Here is a 10,252-nt window from a genome sequence, read left to right as displayed (position 1 = left end):
CTACAGTGAGGAGACAGGGAAGGAGTTGTGGAGGCCACAAGAAAGATTTAGATCGGCTTTTTATGGAGCTTGGACAACCACAGGCTCGAGAACAAAGCAATCTCAGAATCACAGGCTTTTAAAATTCTTGGCATCTCCCATGGACTCACAGAATCTTAGCATTACAGTCTCTGAGATTAGGGACCTCAGAGACCATCTCTTCGAACCTCTCATAGTGCAGCCGGGGAGGTGAGCGTGGAGCAAGCTTGCCCTTCATCCTACGTGGCACAGCACCAGGCCCCCGTAAGTTGGGATGAGCTGTGATGGGCATAGCTTCCATGTCCCACCGGGGCCCTCCTGCCTCTGGAGGAGATTCTGGGTCACAGGATCAGAGGCAAAGGATGTGGTTTGCAGGGGATCTGAGCGTGTGTCCAGCTCAGGGGTTGTGAACCAGAAATTGTGGCTCCCTCTGCTGGCTGCACTGGCATTCCAATATGGAAGTCAAGCAGGAGGCATGGAGTCGGGTGGAGCTCAGACTTCAATTGTAGTGCTCTGTGCTTGGCTAACCCCCAGCTGAACAAGTCCTACGCGTTGGAAGGCAGGCTGCTCTCCTATGTTTGTGCCTTAGCTCCAGGAGGAGAATGGGCCTCGTTTTAAGAGGTACTAGGCCTAGGAGGCTAGGGTGGGGCTCAGCTTGGAGCAGGACAGGAGCTGAGCTGGGGTTGACTGGACCTGGGGGTTAGGACTTGCATTTAGGTCCAAACCTAACTTGGGTGTGGAATCCCACTGGGGTTGGGCTTTGGTCACACAGATATGGGTCAAGTCTCAGCTTTGCCAGTGCCCGGCTGTGTGGTCTTAAGCAAGTGGCTTCACCTCTCTGAGTGCAAGCTCAACCACCCAGGGTGTTGTGAGGATCTGCTGAGACCCCAGGAGTGGGGGGTACCTGCTTCTTCCAGGCTGCTGGGTTTGATCACCGAGCACCACGTCTGTTCCCTCTGCTCCTCTGCCCTCAGCGGTTGCCGTGTCCTTCCCACAACCTGGCATGTGGGCTCTGTCTCTTTATTCCTGCTTGCTGTCCCCCTTCCCAGTTCAGCCCTGCAATCTACCCTGGACCCAGCCTGGGCTGCCTGTTCACTTGCCTTTACAAGGCAGGGCTCCTCACTGCCCATAATGGGTCAAAAATAGCACTTCCCCCTGCCACTTCCTGCAACCTGGCCTGTGGTTTAAGGTCTGTGGTGACAGAAGAGAGACCTGGTGTTTGGCAGGTACACAAATGTGAAGGGCTCTTGGAGGTCACCTGTGTCCAGAGGCAGACATCTGCCTAGGGTCACAGTGAAGGGAAGACAGTGCTGAGGCTTCAGTTCAGACCCCTGGGTCCCCATCCCCTCCAGGCCCCGCCAGGAAGGTCTAACACAGGGTCTTGGCCATACTTGCTGCTCCCTTCTCCGAACCCTCTGGACCCACATACTAGTGCTGACACCAATTCGAGGTGTATGGGGCACCTGGAGGCCAGCTAATCCAGCCCTGTGCTTCCTGAGTTCTAAGGGTCATTCTGACTTTTCTGACCACAGGAAACCTTCCTGCCTGGACTCTCCTCCACACCCACCCCTGGCCTCAATGCTGCCTTGCTGTGTGACTTCAGGTAAATCCCTATCCTTCTCTGTGCCTCCTCTTCCCCGTGAGGTAGATAGATGTCTAGCTAAAACCTGCCCTCTGTCCCTAGCCCAAGGGACCCTTTGGAGAAGAGATGGCTTTTGGCCCTCTCTCCCATTTCTGAGGTCAGGACACCCTGCTGAGGGCTGGCCTGAGAAACATGAGCCTGATACCTCATGAGTGACTACTATAGCTCCGTCTCTCCTGTCCCCTAGCCAGCCCATGTGGCTGCCCCTCTTCTCCTTGAAGCACAGAGACCCGAGTGGGCAGATCACATGTAAATCCAGGCTCTACAGCTTAGCTGGCAGGTAACCTTGAGGAAGGCATTTAACCTCTCTGAACCTCAGCTTCCTCGTCTGAAAAAGAGGGTAAGAATGGTGCCGACCTCTCAGGACCATTGTGAGGATTAAATGAGATGATCCGTGCTCCTGGCTTGCAGCAAACACTCAACAAACAGGAACAGAGGTTATTGCTTGTGACATAGACCAAGCGGAGAATCCCAACTGAATTCTCCAGATTTAATTCAAAAAATATTTATCAAGCACCTACTGTGTTAGGCACTGCAGGCGGCCTGGGGACAAAGAACAAAACAAAATCGCCCTCACAGCTCACATTCTGCCTTTCCTTGCCTTTTCCTTTTCCCCCTTGCTCCAGGCTCCTCCACCCCTCCTTGCATTGGCTCAAGCTGTTCCCTCTTCGCACCAAACCTGAGTTCCACTTCTTCCCACCCCAGTGGCCAGCCACAGCCATGCCCATTAAAGCAGTGGTTCTCCCCTCGGCTGGCCAAATTAAACCACGGTGTCTGAAGCTCGGGTAGTGGTTACCCTTTGGAGGGTAGACTGGGAGGCAGCCGGTGGGACCTTTCAGGGTGATGGTATGTTGTTCCTCAAGCAGGGTGTGCTCATGTTATAAAAACTCGTCAAGCTGCGCACTAATGACTTGTGTACTTTCCTGTACAAATGTTACACTTCAATAGCTTCCTAAAAAAAAAAAAAATACTGATACCTGGGTCCCACCCTCAGAATTCTGATTTAATTGGGTCTGGGGTGTGGCCTGGGCCCCTCAGGTGACATTAATGTGCAGCCAAGGCATGATCCCTTCAGGAGCCTCCCCTGGGCCCTGACAGCCATGCATCCCAGAACCTCCCTGCCCATCGCTGATGGGCTCAGGTCTGCACACCTGTCCACAGGCTGGCTGACGCCCTGCTGGCCAATGTCCCGCCATGTGGCTTCCTAAATAACAATGGGCTGGGCCAGGCTCATTCTTACTGAGGCCCTTGAGCTGGGAAAATACCTTGGTATTCAGTGTTGAAACTGAAGTCTGTCCAGGGTCTCTGTGTTGGGGGGGGGGAAGAGGCCCCAAGGCAGCAGCAGCTGTGACGCAGCGAGACCAGCAGCTGTCTGGCAGCGAAGGAGGAACCAGGCTCAGAGTGGAGAGGCCAGGGGCTCTGCAATGGAGCTCCAATATGTGGGCCACTGTGCTGACAGCTGTTTGCTGCCAGTCCACGTCTCTAATTAGCTCCCTTTATTTCAGGGCAGAACACATCTCTCCCTTGCAATCCAAAGTCCTGTGCATACCAAGCAACAGTCCTGTGGAGGAAAGGATTAGCAGCCCCATTCTACAGATAGGAAATGGAGGTGCAGAAGGGATACAGCTCATCCAAAATCACATAGCTAGTTGTGGCAAAGTCAAGATTTCTGTTCTGCTTCAAAGCCTGTGCTCTTTCTAATGCTTTGTTTCATCATAAATTCCATATGAACTTTGCCTCTACTCTGTAACATACGTTTAGTATGATCCCCTCCTCCCCAGATCTTCCAGGTACAGTGATGCTGCAGGGAGATGGTCCATGCATGTCCTGTGGCACCGAGGGCCCCGCAGAGCTCTCAGATGTTTGTATACCAGTTTGCAAAGCATGAATCTGCACTCTCCATTTAGCAATTGATTTTTGTAACACCTTAATCATTTAGGTTGGAAAATGTTCAAATGTGTGTTCAGCAGAGCGGACGCATGACACACCCCTTTCTAGGAGTCACCATGTTGAGTGTGGCAGGTGGACCCTGGTAGGAAGAGCTCTGCCCGTGCACGGACAGGCCCCGTGCTGTTGGCCTTTGCATTCTTGTCTGATGTAATGGCACGCTCTTTGGACCAGACATCAGACTTGAATTCTACCCCAGCTCCAAAGCCTGACCTCACCTTGCCGTGTCAGATTCCCCAGCTGCACACGAGGTCTTGCTGGGGAATGGTTTCCTGGAGGAGCTGTGGATATGCTTGCTAGTCGCCTAGTGTTTTACTGCAGTGTACGTCAGCTTCAGATTCCCAAGCCCCACCCCAGACCTACTGACCAGCTGAGGGGAGCCTGGGAATGTGCATTTACATGGACATATAATTGTGTCATGCTTTATATTTACACATGAATCTGGAAGGGATGCTAACACCTAACCCTGGTTACAAAGCACTGGACTACTAGCACAAGCCCTTGTTTTCCTGATGAGGAAACCACAGTCCAGATAGGGACAAGGACCTGACTGGGATAACACAGCAAGTGACTGGCAGTCTCACCATCCCAGCACTCTTCTGGGTCTCTGAGGCCTCCCTTCTGCCCAAGTGAGTGGGTGTCGGGAGGCCCACACAGCTGGGGAGCCCCGAGGTTGCTGGCAGGCCACTGTGGCTGCCGATGGGGAGCAAGAATTTGGCGTTTCTATTTATTGACTTTAAAATTCACCATTCAAGGAAAGTTAATACATGACTGGTAGCAAGAGAAACATAATCTAAGACCGCAATGACCCACCCACCCCAAACACCGAACCAAACAAACCCTATCTGAAACCAGACCTTTGGAGCTATAGCTGAAGAAGCGAGGGGGCGGAGGCTCAGGCTGGCTCCTGCAGTCCCGAGGCAGGAGGCAGCCCTTGGGTGGTTCCCAATTGGAGAGGCCATGTCCAGCCCCTCAGCCTTGGGTGTCCTTCCTGGAGGGGCTGCTTCTGGCAGGAGGGGCGTGGAGAGAGGGATTCAGTGGTCAGAGTGAGGGGGCTCCTCGGTCCACCCTCCCAAGGTGACCGTATGTGCCAGTGCATGAGACACAGGGGCTGGGGAGCAAGTGTGAGGAGAGCAAGCGCCCGTTCTCTTGCCTGGTCAGGCCAGGGGAGAGCCTGCCCAAGGCCCTGTCAGTGTTCCCAAATGTGGAAGCCACTAAAGGCACTGCCGACAAACTAGGAAATGCCAAGGCCTGAACAGGCCTGCCAGATGGGAGTCACTGCCCCCCAATGGTCGTCTTGTTCTGGATGATTGAGGGGACGTGGTCCCTGGCTTTGGATACTGAAGGGTGGCCCAATCAGGATGAGGCTGTGGAAAGTGTATGTTAAGCAGCCATGTTTTAGTGTCCTGAGCATGCAATGTGTGTGTGTGTGTGTGTGTGTGTGTGTGTGTGTACACACATGCACGCATATATATAACAAGGGGGGATTGGTCCCTCCAGGAAGGCTTGGTTAGGGTCCTGGGTGGCCCCCAGGGCAGGAATAGGGTTTTTTCCCTTCTGTCATTTCCTCCAATCACCCCCTGCCCCAGGTCATTGCATAAATAAGTGCTTGGGAAGGTACACATCTAAAAAGAAACATAAATACTGTACACGGGAAAGGATTCTGTCTCCCAGCCCTCCCACTGCCCCCAGAAAACCCTCCAAATATTGCACATGGCACTCCCCAGCCCCATGGGGTCCAGGCCCGGCCGTGTCTTTGGTAGAAGCTCCAGGGACGAGGTCCTGGGCAGCCCACGTGCCCCCCACCCCACCCCCATCATGACGGGGAGCACCAGAGCAGCCAGAGGATCAGGAAGGCCTTGGTGCGCTGGCCAGCAGGTGTTCCATCAGGAATGCTTCTGCAAGGATGGGAAGAGCCCATGCAGGCACAGTGTACCCCTGGTTGGGCACTCCTGGGCAGAGTCTGTGTGTGGGCTAGGAAGAGGCAAGCAGGCTGAGGGCAGGTGGGCGGACACGTCCTGAGCCATAGTGGACAGGGTCACACCCTCCACAGGAGGAGGTGGTTTGTGCTGTCATCTCGGCCCACAGTCTCACTGCTGCCGCCACCCCCACTGCTGAGTCGGAAGTCCTCATAGCCGTCACCTCCACTGATAACTAGCATTTTAGGCCTGGCTGAGGTGGGGCCTCGGTGCCGTGGGGAGTCCCGGTGCTCCAGCGATGGCAGCTTCTCGGGACCTGGGGGCCAGAGGGAAGGCTCTGTTAGCCCCGGGCAAATGGTAGCTGCACTGTCTGTCAGGGTCTAAGGTCCCATACCCCAGAAGATAGAAAGATATGCACACTTCCTGTGGGGGATCCCACTTCATGTTAACCAAGAGCTTCCTGTTTGGGAAGATATGTCTCCTCTCTGGCAGTTAGACAACTTCTTACCTCCTGTGCAAACTTTCTAGTCAGGGGTGACGTAACTTGCCACGCCACACCACTTTCTGTCTCTTGATTACTGCATATATACTGTTTTCCTCATACTCATTTCCTGCTTCCAAAGGCCCTTTCCCAGTTAGGTAGCTTAGGTCTTCTCTGCACGGAGACAACTCATGATCAAAGCTTTCCTGCTTCCTGGTTCCCACATCACTTCCTCTTGGGAATATGGTTTCCTGCTCTGCCAGAGCAAGACTGTGCTAATTGCTGCCTCCTTGATGCACATTTCCTAACATATTTCACTTTCTATATACATTTTCACAGTCCATTTACTGTCCTATCTGCCATTCTGCTCTCTGTTGCTATTTCTATTTCCTGCTGTGCACATCACTTCCTGACTCCACTTCCTGCCCTAGATATCATTTCTAGTGGTTTTATTTCCTGTTGTATATATCCTTCCTGTACCATATTCTAATGCTTAGCTTATAGTTCACTCCATCTCCCATGACAATTCTTTGGATAGAATTTTACACACACACACAAACACACACACACACACGCACACGTCATTTCCTAGATTTTATTTTGGGGTTTCCATAGCCTACCTCCTATAACATATGCCACTTCCAGCTCTGTATTACACTTTCCTCCATCTTAACTCTCTTCTGGCAGAAGCATGGGGAGTTCCAACCCCAAATTCCAGGAACCCTGGGGTGGGGTAGGATGCACAGACCCACCTGTGTCTGGAGGAGGTGGTGGGGTTGGGCAGAGCAGGTTGAAGCCATCTGGCAGCTGGACTGCAGCCAGGAAGCGGACGTGGCCAGTGTGTCCCTGGCCTAGGCCAGTGGGGCTGAGGGGCGCTCGAGGGCAGCTGACAGTACTGGGGGACGTGGGCATGGTGAGCACGACGCCAGCACTAGTGCCCACCCATAGCAGCTCTTCACAAACCAGCAGGGCGGTGATCCTCAGGCAGGCAGCTTTGTGCTGCCGGATGATGGCATCCGAGCCTGGGGTGGGAGATAGACCAGAGCTGGGACTGAATCCTGGCGCTGGCTCAGCCTCCTCAACGACAGGACAAAAAGGCTCCAAGGGAAGAGACAGTGGTAGACGGAGGTCCGTACCTGCCAGCATCCTGTGCACGGGAGGTGTGACGTCTACCTCTGCCAGCTGCTCGAAGGTGTCTGGATGGTAGAGACACACGTGGGCACTACCTTTCAATGTCACCCACACACCCAAGCTAGAGTCCACCATGCAAGCCACGCTGCGGCTGGAATCCTGTCCCACGTAGAATGTGTGCTAGTGGGGCGGGGGGTGGGATAGAGAGCAGATGGGTGATTGGCAGACCTGCCTTCCCTGGCCCCTCCCTGCCTTGTGCTTCACCAGTACCCATCCTCCCTCCCTCCTTAGAGCTCACACCAAACCTCTCCACAAAGCCCACTTGGATTGACAGCAACGGCAGCCTTGTTCCTAGGTCTGGATGATTGACTTATCAAAGATGGTTTCACGGGAGCCTCCCCCACCTATTCCTCAGGAATTAAAATGGGGGTGTCCTTTCCCCATGAAACTTGAGTGATTTAATGATCAGAGAATGTCACAGTTTAAAGGGTTTTCAGAGCAATCACTGGCCTCTTCCTAGGCCGCTGGATACTTTTCTACGGCCCCCATAAGTCTCATCTCCTCTTCTGTGGGCCTGGCTCGCCCCGTCCCCAGTTCCCTCCCACTCCCGCCACCTCCCGCGCTACCTCAAGCTGCAGCGTGTCGGGGCTCAGGACCAGGATTTGGTTCTGGCAGCCACACCACAGCCGCCCCCCCACAGACACCATCTTAGTGATGCTGCTCCCCTGAGCACCCAGGGTCACCGACTTGAAGTTCTGGGGGTCCCAGAAACGACCTGGAGTGGGAGTGGGGTAAAGAAAACAGCATATTCAGTCCAGGGTTGCATGTGAGCCTCACCCTCTCCTGAGGGTGCTAAGAACCCCATTTATAAATGAGGACACCAGAGAAGGCCTGGGAGTTGCCCAAGGCCACATCTCCAGACGCACAGCCCCAGACCCCAGCCTCTCTCAGGAGAGGGCTCCAACCTCAGCAAGGGACTCCAGGAGAGCGGGGCACGGCTGGGTACGCACCTGCTTCTCTTTGGTAGACGACAAGTTCTCCATTAGCCAGAGACACAAACACCTGGTTATTCAGATACCTAGGTGGGGAAAAGGAGGAGTCAAGGGCTTCCGGAAGCCAAAGTAGGTCACCTGGGGCCAAGGGAATCACAGACAGATGGCTATGGTTTCCGAGAGTCACCTCGCCAGGTGGAGGACCCTAAGTCTAGGAAGGGGCAGTGACTTGCTCAAGGTGACACGGTATGGGAGAGGCACAGCTAGCCTAGGGCCAGGCCTCTGGCCTCCAGCCTCCAAAGAAAGGAGGGGCCAGTAAAGCAGAAGGACCTGAGAGGACAGAAAGAGGCCTGCATGTGCAGCCGAGAAGGGTCTGCACCGGAAGGGCCATCTGGGGGCGTCTTACAGGATGCAGGTCACAGAGGCTGCGTGCTGGAGCTTCATGCTGTTCCTGCGATCGCGGATGCTGTCGGAGGACTGGTACACGTGGACACTGTGGATCAGGGGTGTGCACCTGTGACACGCGCTGGGGCGCAGCAGTCCTGAAGGCATCCCTCCACCTCTCACCTGCCCCACCACCTCCTCCATGCCCGGTGCCTGCCCAAGCTACTGAGGTCATCCCTTAGCCTCCCTATGGGTTTCAGACCTACTGGCAGCCCTGGCTGGCAGTACCCCTGGGGTCTGACCCAAAGACCCTCCCACTTCTGCTTCAGGCTACCATCTGATTTCCAAAGCAGGGAGCTCAGGGCTCTGGCACTGTGCCCCTGCCCCTCCCATCCCTACCAGCCATCCTCAGTGCCCAGCCACACGGAGCTCTGATAGGCCTCAGGGTCAACGCTCAGTAGGTCCTCGAGGCTGCCCCGGGTGAAAGAGCCACGGCTGGAGCGGCGGAGGGCTCTCCCATCCATTGGGCTGGTGCCGCAGGGACCTCCAGGCCCAAAGGAGCCAGACAGTGGTAGGAAGCCAGGCTCTTGCTCCTCCTCTGAACTGGTCGTCTCTGCCGTAGCTTCCTTGGAGCTTGGGGTCTCCTCGTCTGAGGGAGACAAAGGTGTCTATCTCCGTTCCCCTCTGCCAGGCCTGTGCCCTGGTATTTTCCTAGGCCTCAGTCTCCTCTTAATGCACCCGTTCTGGCCATGTCCCTCCCAAGGGCTTTCCACAGCTGTTCTCCCTACCGTGAGACCTCTGCATCAGCTCAGGCCTGCTCACTGACCGCTTAGTGCTACAGGTTCCTGCTTAGTGCTACCCTGCTCACTGACCGCTTAGTGCTACAGGTTCCTGCTTAGTGCTACCCTGCTCACTGACCGCTTAGTGCTACAGGTTCCTGCTTAGTGCTACCCTGCTCACTGACCGCTTAGTGCTACAGGTTCCTGCTTAGTGCTACCCTGCTCACTGACTGCTTAGTGCTACAGGTTTCTAGTCCTAGCGTGGCCCCCTCTAACCCGCCATCATACTATGGACAGAGAGACCAACCACTCCAGCCCCTACTCCATCTTCCTTCACTCGGCAGTCATTCCAGGGTCTTCAGGATCTGGCTTGCCTGTCCTGGATCCTTGGTGTCACCCCCCTGCCCACCTTGCTGGCTCCCACCACTCTGCTCTGTGTGCTAATGTCCTGAACTTGATTCTATGCCTTTGCTAACATGGGTCCCTCCTCACCCATCAATACCCACTGGGCTGTCCTCTCATCTGGGCAGTCCACACTGCCTGACGGCCCCAAGTTGGACTCACTGCCAAAGCTAGAGGAGATGGTGGATCGGCTGGCCTGGCTCTGCAGGGTCCCTGACGGGCTAGGTGAAGACTCATCGTCTGAGTCGCTGTCAAAGGGCACCAATTCTGGGCGGGGGTCACTCTCCGTGGGGCCTGACGCCATGTCGAGGCCGGAGCCGGCAATGGAGATGTGCAGGCAGGCCTGGGGTCCCGGCTCTGCCAGCGTTGCTGCTTCTTCCTCCGAGGCCTCGACATCCATTTCCGGCCCGGTGGTCTCAGGTGCCGACTCCTGGGGGCTCTGCAGCGACGAAGGCCGCTCCCTGGAATGAGGATGGGGATGAGTGCCCCTGAGAGCACAGGCTCACCCCACTCACCAGCAAGCCCACCAGGCCCCGGCCCATGGACACGCCCTAAAG

At 55.3% G+C, this 10,252-nt stretch overlaps 1 protein-coding gene across 1 annotated transcript in view; it reads right to left on the bottom strand.

Annotated features, from left to right (window-relative positions):
* Window positions 1–4,320: 4,320 nt before the first annotated feature.
* Window positions 4,321–10,252, bottom strand: part of ARHGEF17 (Rho guanine nucleotide exchange factor 17) — a 56,876-nt gene continuing 50,944 nt past the window's right edge. Inside the window, exons 14-21 of the mRNA XM_033119029.1 lie at window positions 9,858–10,156; window positions 8,914–9,163; window positions 8,537–8,623; window positions 8,149–8,216; window positions 7,765–7,913; window positions 7,144–7,318; window positions 6,760–7,029; window positions 4,321–5,842 (exon numbers count right to left, since the gene is read on the bottom strand). Coding sequence (XP_032974920.1) covers window positions 5,646–5,842; window positions 6,760–7,029; window positions 7,144–7,318; window positions 7,765–7,913; window positions 8,149–8,216; window positions 8,537–8,623; window positions 8,914–9,163; window positions 9,858–10,156 — 1,495 coding nt within the window. The 3' untranslated portion in view covers window positions 4,321–5,645. The remainder of the gene's footprint in view (window positions 5,843–6,759; window positions 7,030–7,143; window positions 7,319–7,764; window positions 7,914–8,148; window positions 8,217–8,536; window positions 8,624–8,913; window positions 9,164–9,857; window positions 10,157–10,252) is intronic.

Source organism: Rhinolophus ferrumequinum, chromosome 11 (assembly GCF_004115265.2).
Source record: "Rhinolophus ferrumequinum isolate MPI-CBG mRhiFer1 chromosome 11, mRhiFer1_v1.p, whole genome shotgun sequence".
Classification (NCBI taxonomy): domain Eukaryota; kingdom Metazoa; phylum Chordata; class Mammalia; order Chiroptera; family Rhinolophidae; genus Rhinolophus; species Rhinolophus ferrumequinum.
Note: the sequence above shows the minus strand (reverse complement) of the source record. Positions and strands in the feature narration are given on the sequence as shown.